The sequence below is a fragment of the Erpetoichthys calabaricus genome, chromosome 4 (assembly GCF_900747795.2).
Source record: "Erpetoichthys calabaricus chromosome 4, fErpCal1.3, whole genome shotgun sequence".
Classification (NCBI taxonomy): domain Eukaryota; kingdom Metazoa; phylum Chordata; class Cladistia; order Polypteriformes; family Polypteridae; genus Erpetoichthys; species Erpetoichthys calabaricus.
Window position 1 is genome coordinate 24,586,786 of NC_041397.2, and position 26,660 is coordinate 24,613,445.

Here is a 26,660-nt window from a genome sequence, read left to right on the forward strand (position 1 = left end):
ACAGAAAGTGTAGTTGGTTTACAAAAAATATTTACTTTTTATTCCTTTTCTAAGACATGTTCGGTGCAATACAATTTTTGACAAGCACTTCTGGATATTTTACTAAGTCTAAATGCCTCTTTGTATGGTTGAAAATATGTTGTCAAAATTATATTTTGTTTTTGCAAAATTTGTTCAATAAAAAGGTTCTATATTTTGACTGCATCTGTCATGCAATGTGATACCTTCTCCATTAGTGCCACCCCCTTGAAAACTGTCACTTTATGGGGCAATGCAAAACTGTATTAATACTTGTGTGCACATTAAAATGTTTTTTTTTTGTACAATGTACAATACTCTTGACAGTGGAATAGGTTATTCTTAGCCAGTAATTGCAGTGGAAAATGTGGTTAACATCCACTCATGCATGGGGGAAAAAAATACCGTTGAATACCATGAAACCGGGATAATTTAGAAAAATACCGTGATATAGAATTTTGGTCACACCGCCCACCCCTAACTGCAAGAATGTTTTACTCATGTGCAACTGTATATTGCATGTTTAAGAGTAAGGAGCCATTGTGAACTAATATTAGCCCCTGGTAAAAACACTACAATGTATACATAAAATACTTAGTTAGGTTACATATTACATCCAATTAACCAGCAGCAATAGTCTATAACCAAAGCCCATTGAATTTCCCAGGTGACGACAGGCAACACCACCTGCACAAGCATATCCAGAGGAGACTTTCATATTTTGACTTTGAATTAAATCCGTATTTAACAATGCATTCAAAGCCTGGTGTCACAGTCTAGTTTATCCTTTAGTTTTATTCTAACGTGTCTGTGTCTCCCATGCTACTACACTTTTTACTGCTGTTGCAGTACTGGTATTTGGTTTTGCTTAACAAAAAATAAAGTACTACAAATACATATTTTAAGCAAAAAGTTAATCTGTCTTGTTATTCCAAACAGTGCAAATATTTTCTATAAATGAAAAATGAAAGAATTTTTTTTAAAAAGTACTCATTTGTTATAACCCCACCACTCAACCCAGATAGCGCTTCTCCATTCACTCTGCAATGACACTTTCCATGTTATACTTAATGACATTTGAAACTTCATGACAGAAGTAATGATTCAGAAGTAATTAAAAATCAAATTGTATGTATTCTTGTTTGGTAAATATAAAAAATGATAAAGTTTTTCTCATGCCTGTGGTGGGGATATAACACACAAGTCCCAAAAAAAAACCTCCAAAACAATACCCAGGAGTTGAGTCCAGTCCAGTCCACAAACTCAGTTCTGAGGAACCCCTGAGGTTGCAGGTATTTATGCCAACCAGATTCATAATCAGGGATAACAATTGATAATAACTGATGTTATTTAATTAGTTGGTGATTTTTTCTCTTCTCTTATTCAGTACTCAGAAAAGCAGAGGAGTGTGATTTTTTTGATGCAGCTTTAAATGCTTAACTCTCTTTTGTTAGTTTCCAATTATCTTGCACTTTTTCTGTGAAGTTTTCTCTCGAGTGTATCTTAATAATGACAAAAACAAGCTGAGAAGACACCCAGGCAAACAACACCAAATCGCGAAAGGCTGCAACTACTTTAGTGTCAGACTCACTAATTAGTAAATATTGGATTAAACCAGAGCACCTAGAAAGCATGATCAAAACCAAGATGAATTATTGTTAAAAAGAGAGAAAGAAATACACTGCTAAATTAATTAAAAGTGCTTAGTACATTTTAATAATAGTAAAAAATATATATTACCAAACTTTGTAATTGTCATTTCTACATTGACTCCAAAACACAGAGGATGGGAGACAACAGCTCAGTTAATTATGCCAGGAGTCCAATTAAAAACAGAAGTTGGTTGGAACGAAAACCTGCAGCCAGAGGGGGTCTCCAGGACTGAGTTTGGGAACCACTGACACTGAGGACAACGTTTTCATACAACAACAAGATGAAAACATGTTAACGCTAATCCCATGTTGAAAACCAAATATCATCACGAGGATCATTTTAGCGGCCAGGCTTCACTAACAAACCTCGTCTTATGTACCATGAAGGTTGTGGGTTGATTTTCCTGGCGTTCGCTCCTATATTGCGGGATGGAAATGTTTTTTTTTTTTCTTTTGGTAAGGATCATAAATATTACTTTGTACAAAGAGGAACGAGTCTACTTTAATTTAATTTAATTTATGGTTACCTCCAGGTAGAAAAAGCGGCAGTTAGATTTTAAAACAGTTCAATTTGTGCAATCCTGAAGACTGAAGACTGTCTGAATGACTATCGCCCAGTTGCACTGACATCGGTCATTATGAAGTGCTTCGAGCAACTGGTCAAAGGTTACATCCGCTCCTCCCTCCCCGACACGCTGGATCCTCTCCAATTTGCTTACAGAGCAAACAGATCTACAGAAGATGCCATTGCGCTAACAATAAACACTGCCCTCACCCACCTGGAAAGAGGAAATACATATGTAAGAATGCTGTTCATAGATTACAGCTCGGCATTCAACACCATCATCTCCTCAAAACTCGTCTTGAAGCTTGACGACCTTGGGTTGGGGATGACCATCTGCAGATGGATTTTCTTTTTCCTCACAAACAGGCCCCAGGTGGTGAGAGTCAGCAAACACACATCCTCATCACTCATTTTAAACACAGGAGTGCCGCAGGGCTGTGTGCTTAGCCCCCTCTTGTACTCCTTGTTCACCCACGACTTTGTTGCAAAACACGGCACAAACACCATCATCAAGTTTGCAGACGACACAACCATCATAGGCCTTATCACTGACAACGATGAGACAGCCTACAGAGAGGAGGTGCTGGCATTGATTAATTGGTGCCTGGATAACAACTTGTCTCTTAACGTTAGCAAAACCAAGGAGATGATCGTGGACTATCGGAAACAGCAAGGCGGAGAAAACCAGGCCATCTACATCACCGAGGATCTCTCGTGGACCTTCACATAGACACTGTGGTTAAGAAAGCTCGCCAACGGCTCTACTTCCTGAGGAGACTGAGGAAGGTTGGCATGAATGCCAACATCACCTCAAACTTTTACAGGAGTGTGGTCGAGAGTCTGCTGACGGGCTGCATTACCGTCTGGTATGGGAGCTGCTCTGTCAGCAGCCGGAAATCACTACAGAGAGTGGTGAAGGCAGCAGAGCACATCACGGGCAAGAGTCTCCGTGCTATTAAAAACATTTACCTCCATCTGTGCTTGCATAAGACAAGCAGCATCATAAAGGACCACGGCCATCCATCACACCAGCTGTTCTCCTTGTTACCATCTGGCAGACGATACAGGAGTCTGGCTGCTCGGACTACAAGACTTAAGAACAGTTTTTACCACCAGGCCATTCGACTCCTCAATAGCAACACCTGAACACTTACACACACTTACATTACATCTACATTGCATTACATCTACATTGCACTACTCACAGACAAACTGTACCTGCACACACTCTGAATACTGACTGGAACATGCATCTGCACTTTATGGAATATGCATCTGTACTTATAAAACATTATCTGTGCAATAACTTATTTCTACTTGCTGCTCATTCAACTTATATTGCTCTATAACTTCTTTTAAAACGTACACATTTTATTTTATATGGCTAGTCTATTTTTAACTTGTAATTTTTTTTTTTAATTATTTTTTAGCTTTATTGGATCTAGGCCGAGTGACTTGTTTTTCTCGCCATACACATTTCATTGTATGTTGACCCTGTGTTAACTTATATATGACAAATAAACCTAAACCTGATGCCAATCGTAAATGATCAATTACAAATAATGGCGTTCATCACACCAATAGTTAGCAATATTCTTCGTCAGTCACAAAACCTCATTAGGACTCATGGCACTTTTATAAACAATGCCGCAAACAGGAATGGTAAAGAAACTTTTGGACGTGCTGAAGACACCTACATAAATCATGGTAAAAAGTAAATACCGGTATGTCAGTTTAATTATCCGTCGTTGAAAACTAACATAATGAACAGGTAAGCCTAAAAAATAAGTCACAATAATTTCTTCCCCACCTTGTCATTGTCGAGACGCGTTTCGAGTATTTTATTTAGTTTCCTTGAAAGCGGATTCTGCTGCTGACTGGCGCCACTGTTGCCAGCATTTTTATTTCCATTCGAAGCATCTACAGTAACATCAACTTTGGTGTCAGCCATGACTGACAACTCAAACAGGACACTCTTTGGTCCGACTGTCTATATGCTCCGAGTAGAAACACAAAACAATGACTGATAACTCAAACTGGACGCTCCTTGGTACGACTGTCTATGCGCTCCGGGTAGAAACACAAAGCACACGCATGCGCGCACACCCGTGCGCTTCAGAGCCGAGAATTCATGACACCGTAATAACGCTTACCAGGTGTACACTGTATGTAATTTTTTTATTATTAATGTTTGTTTATTGTACCTCAACATTAGATAATAAAAAAAAAACTTATTTAAAATTAATCTGAATTTAAGCAACTTGTCTAGGCAGTTAACAGAGTTGTTTCATAAGAAACTGATGCATGTCCATAAATACAAATCCATCCATCCATACATTATAAAACCCGCTATATCCTAACTACAGGGTCACTGGGGTCTGCTGGAGCCAATCCCAGACAACATATGGAATGCAATTTGGGCAAAGGTGAGAGATATCAAAATCTGCTACTTCAGTTTACTGTGCGGAAAAAAAAATGTGAAAAGCAGCAGTTTCTTATGTCTCTGACTATACACTGGTCAACTAACAGAACTGTTGTTCCAGAACACTTGATTTTAAATATGATCAGCAGGTTTGACACACATACAGTCTCTCAGTGTTGCCACACTTCAAAAAAGTAACATTAAAATTACAGTTCCCAAAAATCATTTTAGAGTTGTTTTTTATCAGTATTATTTCCAAATGTGGCCTTTTTCTTTAGATTTCTATTTTGTTTTCTGGCCAAATACACATACATTTCCCATTACTGTCTGTGAAGCAGCAAAATGTGATAGAAAGCATGAAATGTAACTCACATCTGTCAGATTTTATGTTCCTTGTTTTTGACTCTTGAGGCAGCAAAATTTGACAGGGCAGCAAATATATGACAGAATGCTGGAGCAACACAGAGCTGAGCTCTACCTGCTGTAGGTATGCAGCGAAATTACAAACTGCTAATGGGCACAGCAATAATAATAATAATAATAAAGCAGTGCATAGTAATCTTACATATCAATATTTTAATGTGTTATGTAAAAGTCTTTAGTGATTATGTTGAATATTAAAATCTGTGTTTTTGCATTAATTATCCACCCATCCATTTTTCAATCACACTTATGTAGAGCAGGGTTGCAGGAGTCTATCCTTGCAAGTGTCGGGTGCAAGTAAGGAACAATCCCTGGATAGGCATCACAGGGTGAACACACATATAAGGAACAATATTGCATTACTAGCCCACCTGACCTGCATATGTTTGGACTGTGGATGGAAATTACAGCATCTGGAGAAAATCCAAATTCTTTTTGACATAGGAGACAGTTGAAGGGCTCTAGTGAGTGTAATTCTACCACCGCTCCAGGAGCTGGCGCTGTGTCCTAATGCCCTTCCCTCTTCCTCCCTCTGCAGGCTGAATGATTGAAAAGCTGGAAGTACTGCCTCCTTGTGACAATTTAGTTCTGCAATAATTGTGTGTAATTTGCTTATTTTTTCAAAACCAGTTACTGTATATGGGGTGACTAGGCTAGTACCCCAACTCTTTATTGCTGTCATCTGTTTCCCTTACTATATATAATATATTATATGCTGCATATATATTTATAGTAAAATATAGAGACACAAGAAAGCATAAAGATTTGGGGATTCCACCCTGCATACTTGTCACACAAGCAGAAAAAGAGCAATGCACAGGTCTGACTTCAAGACACAACTGACGGAAGTTATAACATGGCTGATATATATACAACAGACAGGAAGTTTAAGAAGTTCTGTAGAATGAAGAGTGGAATCCTGGGAACTGGATGTGGAAATGATGTCATGGTGTGGTGGGATCTTGAGGGATGTAAGAGGAAGTGATGGCATTAGAACATTAGAACCCTCTAGACGAGAACAGGCCATTCAGCCCAACAAAGCTCGCCAGTCCTATCCACTTATTTCTTCTAAAAAAACATCAAATCGAGTTTTGGAAGTCCCAAAGTCCCTAAAGTCTTACTGTCTACCGCACTACTTGGTAGCTTATTCCAAGTGTAAGAGGTTCTGTAGAATGAAGAGTGGAATCCTGGGAACTGGATGTGGAAATGATGTCATGGTGTGGTGGGATCTTGAGGGATGTAAGAGGAAGTGGTGCCATTAGAACATTAGAACCCTCTAGACAAGAACAGGCCATTCAGCCCAACAAAGCTCGCCAGTCCTATCCACGTATTTCTTCTAAAAAAACATCAAGTCGAGTTTTGAAAGTCCTTAAAGTCTTACTGTCTACCAGACTACCTTTTAGCTTATTCCAAGTGTCTGTCATTCTTTGTGTAAAGAAAAACTTACTATATATAGTAAAACAGAACTAACAGAGCAGAAAGGTTTTTGTGGGATCCACACTATATATTGCCGGCCATGTAGCAGAATTACAGACGTAATAGTGAGTAATCACATTGGACAGTCAAAACATAGACTGAAGTGAAGGGTGCAGGGATTGGTTTTATAGGAGCTGCACAGAAAAAGGTGAGTTCTTAAGTGGAAATGAGGTCTGTAGGAGGGTGTGGTCTGGCAAAAGAAGTGGGTGGAGCTCTAGCTGTGTTTCCCTTCTGGTCTGTGGAAGAGGGAGAAAAAACATTAGTGCAGTTCATTAACCCCTGACTCTGCATCTTATTCCCCAGTTAACCCTTTACACTGCCTCCTGTACGCGTAAGAGGAATTAGGTCAAGGTATCTTCTGTTGGTCAGCAGAACAAAGGATGAAAGAGTTAAAGGACAGCACCAACCTCTGGTGTGACAGGGAAATAAATTTATTTGAGCCCGTAAACAGTCTCCCATGCACATCCATCCATTTTCCAACCTGCTGAATCCGAACACAGGGTCACGGGGGTCTGCTGGAGCCAATCCCAGCCAACACAGGGCACAAGGCAGGAACCAATCCCAGGCAGGGTGCCAACCCACCGCAGGACACACACAAACACATCCACACACCAAGCACACACTAGGGCCAATTTAGAATCGCCAATCCACCTAACCTGCATGTCTTTGGACTGTGGTAGGAAACCGGAGCGCCCGGAGGAAACCCACGCAGACACGGGGAGAACATGCAAACTCCGCGCAGGGAGGACCCGGGAAGCGAACGCGGGTCCCCAGGTCACCCAACTGCGAGGCAGCAGCGCTACCCACTGCGCCACTGTGCCACCCAAACCACACAGACACAGGGAGAACATGCAAACTCCACGCAGGGAGGACCCGGGAAGCGAACCTGGGTCTCCTAACTGCGAGGCAGCAGCGCTACCCACTGCGCCACCGTGCCGCCCTCCCATGCACATGTGTATGACAATATACTGTGTATATCTATCCTCTTTAATAAAATCCCTGTGTGCGTCCAGGTGTCCGTGTGTGTGTCTTCTGGTGAAGTGCGCATGCGCGGGGCACAGTGCGATGCGCGATATTACTGTCAGAGAAAATTAAAGGCATATTACCGACGCGCACGCCTGTATTACCGCCAGAGAAAATTAAAGATATATTACGGACGTACAAGCCAGCGGATGTACAAGACAGTATTACTGTCACAGAAAATTAAAGACACACAATACACGGCGGCAGCCCACGAAGAACGGTCAGCTCAGCAAGTAAACATCAACAAAAGAAAGGCTGAAAGAAAGAAAAATACGACCAACAAAAAGAATAAGGTCAAAGTCCCTTGCCATTTAATATAGACTGTTCCTACTAATGTTTATGCACTACTGTTCTAGCGCCCGTTATTGTAATGGGCTTAATGTCTAGTATATATATAAAATCCCTATGTGCGTCCAGGTGTCCGTGTGTGGGTGTCTTCTGGTGAAGTGCCCATGCGAGGGGCACGGTGCGATGTGCGATATTACTGTCAGAGAAAGTTAGAGGCGTTTTATAGAAATACAAACCAGTATTACTGCGAGAGGAAATTAAAGGTACACAATACAGCGACGCATATTACAGCCACATACAAGCCAGTATTACTGTCAGAGGAGATTAAAGGCATTTTACCGACGCGCACGCCTGTATTACCGCCAGAGAAAATTAAAGGTATATTACGGACGTTTATTACGGACGTACAAGCCAGCGGACGTACAAGACGGTATCCTTCAATAAGGGTGCGCACAGGCATCCTTCAATAAGGGCACGCACAAAAAGGCGAGCCTCAAAAGGACGACCTCAATTGGGCGCAGCGAATAAAGGCGCGCGTAAATAAAGATCTGCACCTGTTGCTCTTCACATATTCCAGAGCCATTTGAACTAAATTATCTATGCGCCCTTATTGAATAGAGCCGTACAAGACAGTATTACTGTCACAGAAAATTAAAGACACACAATATACGGCGGCAGTCCATGAAGAACGGTCAGCTCAGGAAGTAAACATCAACAAAAGAAAGGCTGAAAGAAAGAAAAATACGACCAACAAAAAGAATGAGGTCAAAGTCCCTTGCCATTTAATATAGACTGTTCCTACTAATGTTTATGCACTACTGTTCTAGCGCCCGTTATTGTAACGGGCTAAATGACTAGTATAGTAATAATTAGGCTAGGGATTCTGAAGGCCATGTTGCTGTTCAGCTACTGTGCACTGAGCTTTCTGAAGTAACGGTGTTTTGCGCTAATTAAATATGTCGATGAACTTGGGGAGGTGTCATTTAGAAAAGTGGAAGGAGTAGGAGAGGTGATTTTGGTGGAGGATAAAAGTGCTGAAATGGAGAGGACCTTCTAGGTGAGGAGGAGAGTATGGTGGGCTAAAGAAGTGAAGAGTGATTTAGACTTGTGAGGAGCTGTCAGCTGAGAAAGTGGAATAGCTCTGCATGGAGGAGTGACACACGAGAGAGCAAAGAGGGGCAGCGCAGCCTGCAGAAAATGCATGCATAAGTAGCACTGAGGAGAGCTGAGAAAGAATGAAGAAGAAGCATGTTTCAGGGCCGTGACCCTGCAGCAGAAGACAGATTATGTTGTTAAATTGCATAGGTCAGAGAGTGATGTGAAAGAAAAGGCATCTCTTACAGCCTTAACAATAAGGGAAAGGAACAATTTATATGATGGCAGATGGCACGGGGAATCAGGTGTGCTCTGCTCAGTCATAAAACCAGAATAAAGACTTACCAGTGATTTCTGTTCCCTGAACATACATCTGTGTTGTTCTCTCTGCTGGGTTGTGGTTGTTAGTGTGTCGTGTACTCTTTGTATTATTTGACAGATACTACATGGCATATCTATGATATGCTTCTCGCAGCTGAGAGCGCGTGGCTGACCCACCACAAGGATTATCTGGTAGGTGACACCCAAATAATCAGATTGCAATCAGACCGATATACTGTATATACAGTATATGTATGTATGTATGTATGTATGTAGATAGATAGATAGATAGATAGATAGATAGATAGATAGATAGATAGATAGATAGATAGATAGATAGATAGATCCTTTATTAATCCCAAGGGGAAATTCACATACTCCAGCAGCAGCATACTGATACAAAAAACAATATTAAATTAAAGAGTGATAAAAATGCAGGTAAAAATAGACAATAATTTTGAATAATGTTAACGTTTACCCCCCCACTCCCACCCCCCGGGTAGAATTGAAGAGTCGCATAGTTTGAGGGATGAACGATCTCCTCAGTCTGTCAGTGGAGCAGGACAGTGACAGCAGTCTGTCGCTGAAGCTGCTCCTCTGTCTGGAGATGATACTGTTTAGTGGATGCAGTGGATTCTCCATGATTGACAGGAGCCTGCTCAGCACCCGTTGCTCTGCCACGGATGTCAAACTGTCCAGCTCCGTGCCTACAATAGGGCCTGCCTTCCTCACCAGCTTGTCCAGGCGTGAGGCGTCCCTCTTCTTTATGCTGCCTCCCCAGCACACCACCGCATAGAAGAGGGCGCTCACCACAACCATCTGATAGAACATCTGCAGCATCTTATTGCAGATGTTGAAGGACGCCAGCCTTCTAAGGAAGTATAGCCGGCTCTGTCCTCTCTTGCACAGAGCATCAGTATTGGCAGTCCAGTCCAATTTATCATCCATCTGCACTCCCAGGTATTTATAGGTCTGCACCCTCTGCACACAGTCACCTCTGATGATCACGGGGTCCATGAGGGGCCTGGGCATCCTAAAATCCACCACCAGCTCCTTGGTTTTGCTGGTGTTCAGTTGTAGGTGGTTTGAGTCGCACCATTTAACAAAGTCCTTGATCAGGTTCCTATACTCCTCCTCCTGCCCACTCCTGATGCAGCCCACGATAGCAGTGTCGTCAGCGAACTTTTGCACATGACAGGACTCCGAGTTGTATTGGAAGTCCGATGTATATAGGCTGAACAGGACCAGAGAAAGTACAGTCCCCTGCGGCGCTCCTGTGTTGCTGACCACAATGTCAGAACTGCAGTTCCCGAGACGCACATACTGAGGTCTGTCTGTAAGATAGTCCACGATCCATGCCACTAGGTATGAGTCTACTCCCATCTCTGTCAGCTTGTCCCTAAGGAGCAGAGGTTGGATGGTGTTGAAGGCACTAGAGAAGTCCAGAAACATAATTCTTACAGCACCACTGCCTCTGTCCAAGTGAGAGAGTGATCGGTATAGCATATAGATGATGGCATCTTCCGCTCCCACCTTCTCCTGGTATGCGAACTGCAGAGGGTCGAGGGCATGGCATACCTGTGGCCTCAGGTGGTGAAGCAGCAGCCGCTCCATGGTCTTCATCACATGTGACGTCAGAGCAACAGGCCAGAAGTCGTTCAGCTCACTAGGATGTGATACCTTTGGGACTGGGGTGATACAAGATGTTTTCCAAAGCCTCGGGACTCTCCCCTGTTCCAGGCTAAGGTTGAAGATGCGCTGTAGAGGACTCCCCAGCTCCAGCACACAGACCTTCAGCAGTTGTGGCGATACTCCATCTGGACCCGCTGCTTTGCTGGCACAAAGTCTCCTCAGCTCTCTGCTCACCTGCGCTGCTGTAATTGTGGGTGGGGATGTCTCTCCTATGCTGGTATCAGCAGAAGGATGGGTGGAGGGTGCAGTACTCCGAGGTGAGAGTGGGTTAGGGTGGTCAAACCTGTTAAAGAAGTTGTTCATTTGGTTTGCTCTCTTCACGTCTCTCTCGATGGTGGCACCTCGCTTCGAGCTACAGCCAGTGATGATCTTCATCCCATCCCACACTTCCTTCATGCTGTTATTCTGCAACTTCTGCTCCAGCTTTCTCCTGTACTACTCCTTCGCCTCCCTGAGCTGGACTCTGAGTTCCTTCTGCATGCGCTTGAGCTCATGCTGATCACTGCCTTTAAAAGCCCTTTTCTTCTGGTTCAAAAGGCCCTTGATGTCATATATATATATTTCAGGTCAGGTTGGGAAGCATGCACTGGTACAGCATGTTGCCACACCCACCACACGATCAAACAGCTCTGGATCCAGGTTAGCAACCCCCCAGGCAGACACACGGTGCGGCCCCTAACCCTGGAAACGCTCATCCATCTGCCACAGCCAGGTGTTACATGGGCATCCCCTTCATAGACATATAAAGATAGACGCCGCATTCACTGTGTTACCCAGTCGACACAATACGTCAGCGCGTCCGCCATATTGCAAGTGGCAAAAGTGCCATTTAAACTAATACAGGTAGACGTGGAAACCGGGTTTTCTGATGAAAAACAATAACGTTTAAAACAGTATCGTTTACATACAACAGATTTTGGCAAATCATTTAAATGCAATTATTTATATCCATTTATACAGTAATAATGGCAATTATTAAATAATAATAATTATTATTATTATTAAATAATTCCTCCCATATAAGTAACATTTCTCGGACTGCCTTCTTCCATCTCCGAAACATTTCTAGACTTTGTCCTGTTCTTATGCAACACAGTACTGAAGTATTGGTTAATGCCCGAGTCACCTCACGTATAGATTACTGTAATGTTATTCTATCTGGCATCCCACAAAAACTCATCCATTACATACGACTTATTCAAAATTCTGCTGCCAGGATAATAACCTGCTGTTCTTTTTCCACTGAACATATTACACCTATTCTCTCTCAACTTCACTGGCTCCCTGTTAACTACGGAATACAATACAAAATGCTGCTCTTAACATTTAAAGCTCTCCACAACCTCGCTCCTCCCTACCTCACTGATCTCCTCCAGACTTACACTCCCTCTCGCTCTCTCAGATCCTCATCTGCAGCTCTACTTTCTGTTATCTTCAGTTATGTTTGTTTGTCTTTCTTTTAACAGTGAAATGATACACTCACTGCGGTGGGTTGGTACCCTGCCCAGGATTGGTTCCTGCCTTGTGCCCTGTGTTGGCTGGGATTGGCTCCAGCAGACCCCCGTGACCCTGTGTTCGGATTCAGCGGGTTGGAAAATGGATGGATGGATGATACACTCAATGACAAAAATAAACAATTTTATTGTATACAATTTGACTTAATAATTTCTGAAAACATTTCTTCACTCATTCCTCTCTCAGTCTCTCTCTTACATACACACACGCGCACACACACACAATGTGGTTACTTAAATATACAGTATACAGGATAGGATCTAAAATCCATGAAACAGAACTGTCTTACATAGCTTTTTCCGTGTGTTGCCACTCTGTAATTTGAGAAATTAGTCTGGCAATATGGTGCAGCCTTAGTTTGTGGAAGACAGACACAACTAAAGACATGAGCATAAAATGATGGTTGTCAATTTCAAACTGTGTTTTCTCGATGTGCTCCTTGACAAAAAACACATCATCTGAACCAATCTCAGCCCGAACAAACTCATTGACCAAAGATACACTGACAGCTTGTCCTAATGTCGAAAGTTGGATAACACGCTCAGCTACTTTGACCACCTTGACTGTACCCTCAGAAGGAATCATCAAACCTCCTTTGTTTTTTAATGTGAACAAGTGGTAGCTTTGATCATATGATGCCGGTACAAGATCTGTTACCACACTAGCACGGCACACATCACAGGACAGCTTTCTCAAAATCCCATCTAAGGACTACCTCCCACTGCTTCCTGAGGTGGATTTCTTTGGGAAACCTTCAAAGATTAAGAAATGTTAACAGCTAACAACAATCTACATAGTTAGTGACTAAATACGTTTAGCCAAAACGTTGCTTGGAGGCTCACTTGAGCACATAAATGCATAGCTTTGCTAGCTTAGCTTGGCGTAGCTAAAGTTAAGATTATAAAACGGGATTTTCTAATGGCCAAATATAACCAAAACACTTGTTCAGCTTTACCTATGAAATGTAATCCCCTGGGATCTGGTTTGGAGCGTACAGCGATTTGTACAAGCCCAAGCAGCACATGCATGAGGCATCTTTATCCATTACTTCATTCCACAGCAGTGCCACTCGCAATATGGCGGCGACGTTGACGTATGATGCTGCTGGTCATGTGGCGTCTAGTAATTCTATGTCTATGATCCCCTTGGCCTGGTCCAGACAATCAGGTCATCAATAATGAGGAATTTGTGAGCTGGATCACTCTCGGGGAATTGCATCACATGGCCATAGTGCTGTAACTGACGCTGCCTTACAATGCAAGTAATGTGGCTCATTCGGGGCTCCATGAGCAACCACTCATTCAACACAAAGTCAAACCAGCGGTACCCAAGGATTCTTTGAAGAGACACAGAACCGAAGGAGTCCAGTCTTCGTCTGGATAGCGTCCATGTCTCACAACCATATACCAAAACAGGAAGCACCAGGACTCTAAAGACTTGGAACTTCGTCCTTTTGCAAAGATGTTAGGAGCGCCACACACCCCTTTCCAGTGACCTCATGACTCCCCATGCTCTCCCAGTCCGTCTACTGACTTCATAGGAAGAGTCACCAGACACATGAATGTCACTGCCAAGGTAAGTAAACCTCTCAACAAGGTCAACACTCTCTCTTCAGACAGACACACTGCTGATGACCGTGCCCAAGAGATCATAAAGGACCTGGATGTTGGTTTTTATCAAGACACTCGCAAGCCCAGACACTCAGACTCCTCACTCAGTCCCTCAAGAGCCCCAATCAGAGCCTCCATTGACTCCACAAATATCACAGCATCATCAGCAAAGTCAAGATCGGTAAATCTTTCTTCAGTAACAGATGCCCCACAGCTGCTGGACCCCACAACTCTGCCCAACAACCAGTCCATGCAAGCATTGAACAGAGTAGGAGTAGAATGCACCGCTAATGACCCCCAGAATCAACTGGGAAAAGTACAGAGGTTCTGCCTCCACTCTGCATAGCACTCATAGTACCATTGGACAGGCTGGTCATGATATCCAGCAACTTCGAGTGAGATCACATGGGGTCTCAGGATGTCCCAGGGCAGCTCGATGAACTGAGTCGAACGATTTATGAAAATCACTAAAGTCTGCAAAGAAACTCTGCCGAATTCGCATTTGTGCTGCATGAGAATCCTTCATGCCAGGATGCGGTCAATAATAGACCTCTTGGGTATAAAATCAGACTGCTCTGGTCGCTGACATGCGAGCAAGTGATCACGGATCCTATTGAGGCAAACCTAGCAAGGACCTTACCCACCACAGAGAGCAGTGTTATCTCTCTGTAGTTGCCACAATCCAGGCAATCACACTTCCCTTTTCAGACAAGGACGACAAGTCCCGTTTTCCAGTCATTTGTGATGACGCCCATCTCTCAAATGGAAGCAAAGATTGCTTGCAATGCCAGGAGGTCAGCCTTGCCACCAGCCTGGAGAAGTTTACTCCACATACCACAGATCCCCACAGCCTGCTCGGCACTGACAAAACTTTTGATTAACACAAAATCTCACGTTGCAAGAGTTGGATGGAAAGTATGAAGCGAGTGCTTATATTGGGATATTTTCCCTGTTACAAATTCAGTGGTATCAACAATCCCTACTGGGCATCCTGTGGTTTGGGTGACTTAAATAGGAGTGCTATGCACTAGGCATTCCAGTGTTCTGGTGGTAGTGCGTAGCAGTGTGCTGTGTGTTGGATTCTGCTCAGATGCTCTAGTTCTCCCCTTATATCCCAAAAACATGGTTTACACTAAGTGGGATTCTGAATTGGCCTGAGGGAATGAATATGGTGTATTTATAAAGAATGTGGATTTAATAATAATAATAATACATTTTATTTATATAGCGCCTTTCCCATGCTCAAGGCACTTACAGAATATAATAAAGAACGGCAGCATATACAGTATATAGCATTGTACAAACCAGATAAATAAATAAAGAAGTTTAAGACAGTGAAAAACACAACATAATTGATGGTCTCGCACACACATACAGGTTACATGAGCATCTTGACAGAGAAGTAAACTGAGAGAAGGGTAATAAAGTCAAGTAGAGCTAAAAGCCTTCCTGAACAGATGAGTTTTGAGTTGTTTTTTAAAAGAATTCATGGAGTCAGCTGACCTGATTAATTTCGGTAGGTCATTCCAGAGTCTGGGCGCTATACAGCTGAAGGCCCTGTCACCCATGGAGTGTAGATTAGTGTGGGGTACAACAAGATTGCCAGAATCAGAGGACCTTAGTGGGCGGGCAGGCACATAGTGATGGAGTAGGTCACTGATGTAGTTTGGCGCGAGGTTATTTAAGGCTTTGTAGGTTATTAGTAGGATTTTATATTTGATTCTGTAAGACACAGGGAGCCAGTGAAGACGGAGCAGGATGGATGTGATGTGCTCGCTGCTGCTGGTTCGAGTACGGACTCTTACAGCTGAGTTTTGAATAAGCTGGAGCTGTGATAGAAGATTAGAAGGGGCACCTGCCAGTAGGGAATTACAATAATCGGTGCGGGATGTGATAAAAGCATGGACAAGTTTCTCAGCATTAGAGAAGGAGAGGAAGGAGCGAACACGGGATATGTCACGGAGGTGAAAGTAAGAAAGTTTCTTAATGTGATTTATGTGGGCAGAATAAGAGAGGGAGGAATCAAAAATGACACCAAGATTTTTTACAGTAGAGGCAGGTCTGATGAGATCACCGCCAAAATGGACTGGGAAGGAGCTCATTTTATTAAGTTGCATTTTAGTCCCAATTTGTAGGAGTTCAGTTTTATTGCAATTTAATTTTAAAGAGTTCTGCTCCATCCAGGTTTTAATTTCACTAAGGGAGGTTGTGAGCTGAGAAAGCTCTGATGAAGTTCCACTTTTAACATTGAAGTAGAGTTGAGTATCATCTGCATAAAAATGATAACCCAGTCCATAGCTACGAATAATATGGCCAAGAGGAAGCATGTAAATACAGAAAAGCAAAGGACCAAGGACAGAGCCCTGAGGAATTCCTTGTATGACTGGCGCTGTGCTGGACCTGCTGTTGCCAAGACTAACAAACTCTTGCCTATCAGTCAGATAGGACTTGAACCACTGGAGGGCAGTACCAGAAATACCCAGCATGTTCTCCATTCTGGACAGTAGAATGTCATGTCTGACCGTGTCAAATGCTGCACTGAGGTCTAACAGAATTAATATGTTTATATTAAATTAATATTAATTTGCCTTGTGATAAACCAGAGCCCTCCTCAGGGCTGTGCCCTTGTACCCAATGCTACCAATATAGTGCCTGATATAACCAAATTTTTGCAATAATTGGATATTGCCTTGCATGTTTTCCTAAAATGCTGTTAATATACTGCAGGTCACTAATGACCATTTTATATACGCAGCAGGTATTTATCATCTCTGTTTTATACTGTACAAGTATACACACACGGGTAACTTTGATAATACAGTCATATGAAAAAGTTTAGGAACCCCTCTTAATTCTTTAGATTTTTGTTTCTCATTGGCTGAGCTTTCAAAGTAGCAACTTCCTTTTAATATATGACATGCCTTATGGAAACAGTAGTATTTCAGCAGTGACATTAAGTTTATTGGATTAACAGAAAATATGCAATATGTATCATAACAAAATTAGACAGGTGCATAAATTTGGGCACCCCAACAGAGATATGACATCAATACTTAGTTGAGCCTCCTTTTGTAAATCTAACAGCCTCTAGACGCTGTCCTCCTATAGCCTTTGATGAGTGTCTGGATTCTGGATGGAGGTATTGTTGACCATTCTTCCATGCAAAATCTCTCCAGTTCAGTTAAATTTGATGGCTGCCGAGCATGGACAGCCTGCTTCAAATCATCCCATTGATTTTCAATGATTTAAGTCAGGGGACTGTGACGGCCATTCCAGAACATTGTACTTCTCCCTCTGCATGAATGCCTTTGTAGATCTTGAACTGTGTTTTGGGTCATTGTCTTGTTGGAATATCCAACCCCTGCATAACTTCAACTTTGTGACTGATGCTTGAACATTATCCTGAAGAATTTGTTGATATTGGGTTGAATTCATCTGACCTTTGACTTTAACAAGGGCCCTAGTCCCTGAAATAGCCAAACAGCCCCACAGCATGATGGAACCTCCACCAAATTTGACAGTAGGTAGCAGGTGTTTTTCTTGGAATGCGGTGTTCTTCTTCCGCCATGCAAAGCGCTTTTTGTTATGACCAAATAACTCAATTTGTGTCTCATCAGTCCAAAGCAGTTTGTTCCAAAATGAATCTGGCTTGTCTAAATGAGCATTTGCATACAACAAGTGACTCTGTTTGTGGCGTGAGTGCAGAAAGGGCTTCTTTCTCATCACCCTGCCATACAGATGTTCTTTGTGTAAATTGCGCTGAATTGTAGAACTATGTACAGACAAACCATCTGCAGCAAGATGTTCTTGCAGGTCTTTGAAGGTGATCTGTTGGTTGTCTGTAACCATTCTCACAATCCTGCACTGTGCAGAGGAGAGCAACCAAGTGCATCATGGGACTTAAGGACATGCCCTACTGTGAAAGACTCAGAGGATTAAACCTGTTTAGTCCGAGCAGAGGAGACTGCATGAGGATGTAATGAAGGTCTTCAAAATCCTCAAAGGCATCGATTAAAGTACATTTAGTAGTCCACAAGTACTTGTGGACACCAGCAGAAATTAAGGGGAAGTGAATTTAAAATTGAAACCAGGAAACTCTTCTTTACTCAATGAGTTTTGGAAATCTGTAACAAATTACTGAGACATGGAGTTGAAGCAGAAACCTCTAAAACCTATAATAAGGATCTGGATGAGATAACAGGACAGCTTCGCTATTATCTAAACAAACGGACTTGATGGACTGAATGGTCTCCTCTCATTTGTCAAATTTCTTATGTTCTTATGCATTGGTCAAGTTTGAGACCCCCTCTGAAATAGAAATCGTGCAATGTGACATTGACTTTAGAGACATTGGACTGTGAATCACTATGTGTCAAGTTTAGTCAGTCAGTCATTATCCAACCCGCTATATCCTAACACAGGGTCACAGGGGTCTGCTGGAGCCAAACCCAGCCAACACAGGGGGCAAGGCAGGAACAAATCCCTGGGCAGGGCGCCAGCCCACCGTAGGACACACACACTCACCCACACACCAAGCACACACTAGGGACAATTTAGGATCACCAATGCACCTAACCTGCATGTCTTTGAACTGTGGGAGGAAACCGGAGCACCGGAGGAAACACGGGGAGAACATGCAAACTCTACACAGGAAGCGAACCCAGGTCTCCTTGCTGCGAGGCAGCAGGGCTACCACTGTGCCACCATGCCGCCCTATGCCAAGTTTAGTTCTCTCTCTTAAACTCTAATTGTAAAAGCTTTGTGTAAATACCTATTTTCCAAAACTTGTAAAATACCTATCAAAAAACAAAACATTTTCAAACTCCTTTAATCCAATTCAAGGTCATCCCTGGATGAAGTCTATCCAGAGCCGCTGCTAGGTTATTTTGCACCCTAGGCCAAGCTTATTAGTGCACCCACTGACTGTTCGGCAGCTAACCCTTGCACCTGGGTCCCCCCCCCCCTTATGATCTGCGCCTTAGCTGAATGCTTCATTCACCTTAATGGTGGCTCTGGCCTTGGGTCTATCGCAAAAGCCAGTCCTGCATTCGCTCTCCCAGGGCTAATTTAGTGTTGCCGATTAACCTAACAAGCATGTTTTTGGAAATGTGTGTTGAAAATTTATGAATACTTGGGGGAAACATTTAAACTTTACAGACACAAGGACAAGGTGTGAGATTTGAGCCCAGGTCACTGGATGCTTAAAACTGTAGTGCTAACCACAATGCTGCCCATAGGTCCAAATATAGAATGATGATAATTCGCAGCTTCTTCATTAGATTTGATTTCTGTTATATTTGAATTAATTTCCAAACCGTGGTAACTCGACTGTGAGAAAGCTCAGTACATCGTGCAGGTTTTATGCACAGTCTTGTGTTTATCATGAAATCCCTTTGGATTTTTTCAGTGCATGTAATGGATTGTTGAATTTGCATTTTAATTTCAGATTTACAGCCTTCTGGGAACTCCACCCACTGACATTAATGGATCAGTGAAACAAGGGGCAAGATCAATGATTAAAAGTAAGGTAAATGTCCATTTTCACTTAAAGTCCTTCATTTCTAATGCATTATTATACATTAGCTGACCAAAGTCTAACGTCGTAGTGCTTTTGGTATTTAATTTATATTAGCAGCTAGAGACCCACTAATTTCATGAGTTCCATTACAGCCATTGAGTGGATCTTAGAGCCTGCTGTTTGTGAAATGTTCGGCTCTTTAAATGCTTCCTTTTTTTATTGCCTATTTTACAAACAGGACATTAGAAAAGCTGAGTACTCTTAATTGTTTGTCTTACAAGGATGAGCTCAAGATCATTGACTACTGCGTTGATTGATTAATACCGCATTTGCCATTCCACTTTCAATAATGCATGAAGGGGAACATTAGGATCAGATGACATACTGAAAAAAAAATTGTGATTATGTGAGTCAAGTAATACCTGGGTATGGTCTCTCATGTTAAATGAAATTCCTGGGAGAAGAAAGAGAGAAAGAAAAAAAAAAAGATTAATTCAGCGTTCACTGAGCCAACATTAAATGCAAGACATTTTAATCATTACCATGAAGTAATGGCGGGCTGTTATTTCACACCTTACTGCAGTCATAAAATTATTTTTCAATTAAGATAAAACACAAAGTTCATAACAGACTGAAGTACAAGACAACCTACAGCAAGTTGGCAAGTGGTTGCCAAGGGCAAGAGCACCATCAGGATGGCAATGGGCCGTGTTAAGCAGCAGAATGGATGTGAGAACTCAGACTGCTCAGGGGCAGTGTGACACTCTGATCTACGGTACATTCTCTAAAGATCCTACTCCCACCTGGAAAAAAACGCTGGCACAAAGGGCAAGACCACATATTTTAATGATTACATTTACTTAAACACTTCCGAGCCTCTTTAAATATACAGTGCATCCGGAAAGTATTCACAGCACATCACTTTTTCCACATTTTGTTATGTTACAGCCTTATTACAAAATGGATTACATTCATTTTTTTCCTCAGAATTCTACACACAACACCCCATAATGACAACGTGAAGAATGTTTACTTGAGATTTTTGCAAATTTATTAAAAATAAAAAAACTGAGAAAGCACATGTACATAAGTATTCACAGCCTTTGCTCAATATTTTGGAAAAAGTGATGCGCTGTGAATACTTTCTGGATGCACTGTAAGCTCAAGGTGGTGCAGGCAGATGCCCTCAGACTGACTGGGACTGCTGTAATAAAGAAAAGTGAATTTTAACTTAACCATGTGAACCAAGAAATTAAAAAAATGCTAAGAAACTATAAATAAAATAAACTATAAACCTTCAGACAGGATGAAGCTTGTTAATGTGTCTTTACTTTCTCTTCATGAAGAGGGAGCACCCTGTAACATCACTCTGCTAAGGGATGTTACCCCGAACAGAGGTGTCTCGAAATGGTCACAGAGCAAAGACAGACTCGTGTTTAGAGACAATTGTTTTTGCATTAATTAATGCTGACATATCACCTAACATTTATTCTGATTGGTTCAAATGTTTACACCAACCCGGCCACAGGGATGCACAAACCAGTGTGTTTCTTTGTGCCGGTCCCTAGCCTAGGATAAATGGGGAGGGTTACGTCAGGAAGGGCATCCGTTGCAAAATTTTGCCAAATCAATATGCGGACAACGATACAAATTTCCATACCGGATCAGTCAAGGGTTAACAACGACTTCCACCAGTACTGTTAGCCAACAGGATGCTGGCGGAAATTGGGCTATTGTTGGCTGAAGAAGGAGAAGAAGACGGGGGAGACATGTCCGGAGGCAGGAGGACAGGAGGGAGGTAAAGAGGGGAGTTTTTAACCAGATTGTTTAATGGAATCTTGGAAAGTGAGAGGATGCCTGAGGAGTGGAGAAGAAGTATACTGGTGCTGATATTTAAGAATAAGGGGGATGTGCAGGACTGTAATAACTACAGGGGGATAAAATTAATGAGCCACAGCATGAAGTTATGGGAAAGAGTAGTGGAAGCTAGTTTAAGAAGTGTGGTGATGATTAGTGAGCAGCAGTATGATTGCATGCCAAGAAAGAGCACCATAGATGCGATGTTTGCTCTGAGGATGTTGATGGAGAAGTTTAGAGAAGACCAGAAGGAGTTGCATTGCGTCTTTGTGGACCTGGAGAAAGCATATGACAGAGGGCCTCAAGAGGAGCTGTGGCATTATATGAGGAAGTCAGAAGTGGCAGAGAAGTACATAAGAGTTGTACAGGATATGTACGAGGGAAGTGTGACTGTGGTGAGGTCTGTGGTAGGAGTGATGGATGCATTCAAGGTGGAGGTGGGATTACATCAGAGATCGGCTCTGAGCCCTTTCTTATTTTCAGTGGTGAAGGACAGGTTGACAGACGAGATTAGACAGGAGTCCCCGTGGACTATGATGTTTGATGATGACATTGTGATCTGTATCGATAGTAGGGAGCAGGTTGAGGAGACCCTAGAGAGGTGGAGATATGCTCTAGAGAGGAGAGGAATGAAGGTCAGTAGAAACAAGACAGAATACATGTGTGTAAATGAGAGGGAGGTCAGTGGAATGGTGAGGATGCAGGGAGTAGAGCTGGCGAAGGTGGAGGAGTTTATAAATACTTCATCAACAGTTCAGAGTAATGGAGATTGTGGAAGAGAGGTGAAAAAGAGTGCAGGCAGGTGGAATGGATGGAGAAGAGTGTCAGGAGTGATTTGTGACAGACAGTTATCAGCAAGAGTGAAAGGGAATGTCTACAGGACGGTAGTGAGACTATCTATGTTATATGGGTTGGAGACGGTGGCACTGACCAGAAAGCAGGAGACAGAGCTGGAGGTGGCAGAGTTAAAAGTGCTAAGATTTGCATTTGGTGTGACGAGGATGGATAGGATTAGAAATGAGGACATTAGAGGGTCAGCTCAAGTTGGACGGTTGGGAGACAAAGTCAGAGAGGTGAGATTGTGTTGGTTTGGACATGTGCAGTGGAGAGATGCTGGGTATATTGGGAGAAGGATAAAAGGATAGAACTGCCAGGGAAGAGGAAAAGAGGAAGGCCTAAGAGAAGGTTTATGGATGTGGTGAGAGAGGACATTCAGGAGATGGGTGTAATAGAGCAAGATGCAGAAGGCAGGACGATATGGAAGAAGATGATCCGCTGTGGCACCCCATAACAGGAGCAGCTGAAAGAAGAAGGTTCAAATGCTTACACCCCACCTGACATTTATTCTGATTGGTTCATTAGTTTACATACCCAAATAACATATCCAAATAAAAGTCTCATTCTACTACATTCTTGTCCTCCTTAATATCTCTTAAGTTCATCTCTTACCCTTGTTTGGAATTTCGGTGTACATGACAACTGTCAAGTCTTACTGGGTACATGACATCAGCCAGTTTCTTAAACCACCCCCTAGAACACTCTGCTTCTTTACTTAACCCTTTCGGCAGTCTCTTCAGGCTGTTTCTAATTATCTATATTACCCCTAAACACAAGGGGGAGTCAAGCTAGTTAGAAAATGTGATTTATAAGAAAATGAAACGAACCTTCACAAAATCGATCAGGTCATTTCTCAATACCGTATCCACCCTTCCACCTGCCTGGAAGTGCCAGCAGAATCAAAGGCTTTGTCTCGTGCTCGCAACCACGCATGCACCGCTTTCTTCACGCCATATTCTGTCTTGAATCAATGACCACCCAGATGTTTTTTAGTGGCCAAAGAGGTGGAAATCACACGGTGCCAAATCTGGTGAATAAGGAGGATGTGGCAATACCTCAAACTTCAGTTTCTCCGGACAAGCCTTGGTGTTCTTAGCAGTGTGTCATTGTCTTGGAGCAAAAGGACTCCTTGAGACGGCAGTCCCTGCCGCTTGGATCAAATAGCAGGCTTCACATTGGTCTCCAGCGAGCCACAGTAACTGGCACTAGTGACTGGAGTACCCCTCGGGGTGAAGTGTTCAACAATAACTTGCGTACATGACAAGACAAAGACAAAACCTTTTATTCTGCTGGCACTGCCAGGCAGGTGGCGCAAGTTCATTGAGAAGGGTGGAGACGACATTGAGAAATGACCTGATCAGTTTTGGGAAGGTTTGTTCCATTTTCTAATAAATCCCATTTTCTAACTTTAGCTTGACTCCCCTTTGTAAATGTATTACCCCTTAATTCTCTCACACCCACCCAGGGACAGTCATAATAAAGTATGAAGGAAGAGCGATTTAACTCTCTTAAGCTTTAGCAATGCCAGTAATTGATTACATAATTTGGTAAAGCTCTGAGTTTAATTTCCTTGCCTTTCTTTCCTGTAGGATGCTGTCTCAGGGTGGTCAGCTTTTATCAAGGTAACTCAAGCACACTCGTCTTAAGAAACAAAATAATACAATTTATTGATAAACAAAAGGATTATAGAAATATGATAACTGCATATATATTGGCATAGCGTATAAGACAGGATGCAGACAAACACGTGTAACCCCCTTGCACTGCCTTTCCTTCTCAAGTAGTGTGCAAAGCCCCGAGTTCTTTAGTTTGGTGTCGCCACCCAACAGTTAAATTTATTTTGAACCATTTAGCTCATTTGGCTTGTAACAAATCACACCTTTCACTCAGTTTAAAGAACAGGAAACTTTCTCTTTACTTGAAACCAGAAACAGACAACCAAACATTTGCATATTGTAACTATGTACAGCACGAATAAAAACACAAGAATGATAAGCTATTTACAAAACTATACGCCGTCCTTTCAACACTACTGGTGAGCTCACCGTTAGTACCTGTACCCTTTTAGAGCAATTAGTCACTTCATTGGGGTCCCAAAACGTAGCTCGGGTGCATAGTGGCCAACAAATAAAACAGCACTGGCACCTTCACTTGAACTTTACCTCAAGCCACATAAATCAAACAAATAATAAAAAAACACACACAAAGACTTTGGGTGGATGAACTCTTCCTCCTTGTGTCCCTCTTTTGGCCTTTCATCTCACCCCTGTCTGGTATCGGGAAAAACTCACCAGCGGGTTGCACTCGTATCCTACCAATTTTCTCCTCGTTTCCTGAACGCTCCGTTCACCCCTGCTGGACACCTTCTATCTGATAGTGTCTCTTTGGGAATGGCGTTCACTTTCGTCCCACTAAATCGTTTAACAACTTCGGTTTTCTTCCCCTCTCTCTCTCTGCGCAACCAGCGTTTTGCGTAGGTTTCTTTTTTTTTTTCATTTATCTTTTCTACGTTTGAATATATTATAGATTTATCGTCCTCGTCAGTGTTACGCTGCGACTTCTCTTCTACTAGTTTAGCATGTTGTTAAAGCTGTCTTCTTATAGCTGTGTCTCACTTCAGCGCTCCGCTAAAGTTATCCTTTCTCTCGTAATGGCGTTCAACTCTTCTCCATGTGTGTCCCCTCTCCCCTCTTTTTATTCTATGTTCCTCCAGTCCTCCCTTTTTCCTCTAATCCCATCCCTGTATCTACCTAACACAGCCTGAGGATGGACCAATGAGGGAGCACTAACAGGTGTTAAGCTAGGCTTTATACCCTGCTCCGTTTTGAGTTACAATTCACAACCACACTTATTTTAATTATGACATTAACTTTATTAACAAAATACGTTCTGCAAAATGTACCCTGGTTACACACGTAACATAGAGAGGCTGGCTTAAGGGCTCTAGTAATTGCAATACCCCACCGCTCCAATGGTTGTCTCTTCTCTTCCTCCCCCTGCAGACCAGATGATTGATGGCTTTACCACCACTGACGTCGCTCCCAGTGTCCATCCACCTGGACCCACCTCTTCCTGCTGGAAGTGCTCAAAGCCAGAAGACCCGCCATCTTAGTTCAGTTTACTTTTGAGTACTTTCTTGCATTTTTTTTATTGCTTTCAGTTATGAAGGATCTCCAAGGTGGCGTTCCAATTCTTTATCGTTGTTTGTTTGGTCTCGTACACTTGCTATTTAGAGCTCTCATTTGTCTTCGCACAGATAAATTTTATGATACCAAGTCTTTAAAGGTGATGTCCGATGTTGAGTGGAGTTGTTGCTTTGTTGCTCCTCTGCGTTCAATTCCACTCTTTCCCTTGCATGATCCTTTGTTCGTGGTCTGCTGTGCTTTCTTCAGTTAAGCTCTTCCAGCAGGGCTGTGAAGAAAAACTCCAAGGTCCATGATGCCCTGCTGGAACTCGGGGCACCTCCATGTTGCCAGGAGGGCTCCATCTGGCGGTGTGGCGGTATTGGCCAAGATGAATGGCCGGCCATATCCCACAGGTGGTAGAAGATTTTGTAATGTGAGGGAGCAAGCTGAGATTAGGCCCACACTATGTTTAGCTCAAAGCAATGAACTACTAACTACTTTTTCTGCTGTTCTTTTTCTGGTTTTCCTTTGTGGTGATCTGCGCCACCACCATCTGATCTAAGCACCATGCAGTCCCTAAATCGATGAATTGAAGGCCAGAAGTCCACATGACCATCATCGTCTAATTCATCCACGTGAAGCCTGTAAACCATAAGGACTGATTGAGATCATTGATGTTAGGTAGAATGTCCAGTGGGGACTGGGTGGTCTCGTGGCCTCAGAACCCCTGCAGATTTTTTTTCCCAGGCCCTCTGGAGTGTTTTTTTTTTTTTTGTTTGTTTTTTCTGCCCTCCTGGCCATTGAACTTTACTTTATTCTTTGTTGCTTAGCATTGCCTAATTTTATTTTTATATTTTTCTTTTTTCTTTCTTCATCTTGTAAATCACTTTGAGCTACATCATTTGTATGAAAACGTGCTATAGAAATAAATGTTGCTGTTGTTGTTTGATTTATGCATCTGATTTAAGGTGCTTTAACTTAAAATAATTATGTTTGATGTTGAGTTTTACTTAACTTTTTCTAGTTACATTGACTTAAATTTGTTAAATGTTACACTATCACAAAACAATCAGGTTATTTCCTTTCAAAACAAGTATAATCCCTCTCAGGATTGTGAGTGAGTTGTCATTACTCACTTATTTTATATTAACCTTACTCAAAATGAATACTTTTCTAATTCTCAAAACACAGTATTCCCATTTTCCCTATATATAGTTAAATTC

At 42.3% G+C, this 26,660-nt stretch overlaps 1 protein-coding gene across 1 annotated transcript in view; it reads right to left on the minus strand.

Annotated features, from left to right (window-relative positions):
• Positions 1–4,229, minus strand: part of cog6 (component of oligomeric golgi complex 6) — a 233,672-nt gene extending 229,443 nt beyond the window's left edge. The window contains exon 1 of the mRNA XM_051926341.1: positions 4,046–4,229. Coding sequence (XP_051782301.1) covers positions 4,046–4,186 — 141 coding nt within the window. The 5' untranslated portion in view covers positions 4,187–4,229. The remainder of the gene's footprint in view (positions 1–4,045) is intronic.
• Positions 4,230–26,660: the final 22,431 nt, after the last annotated feature.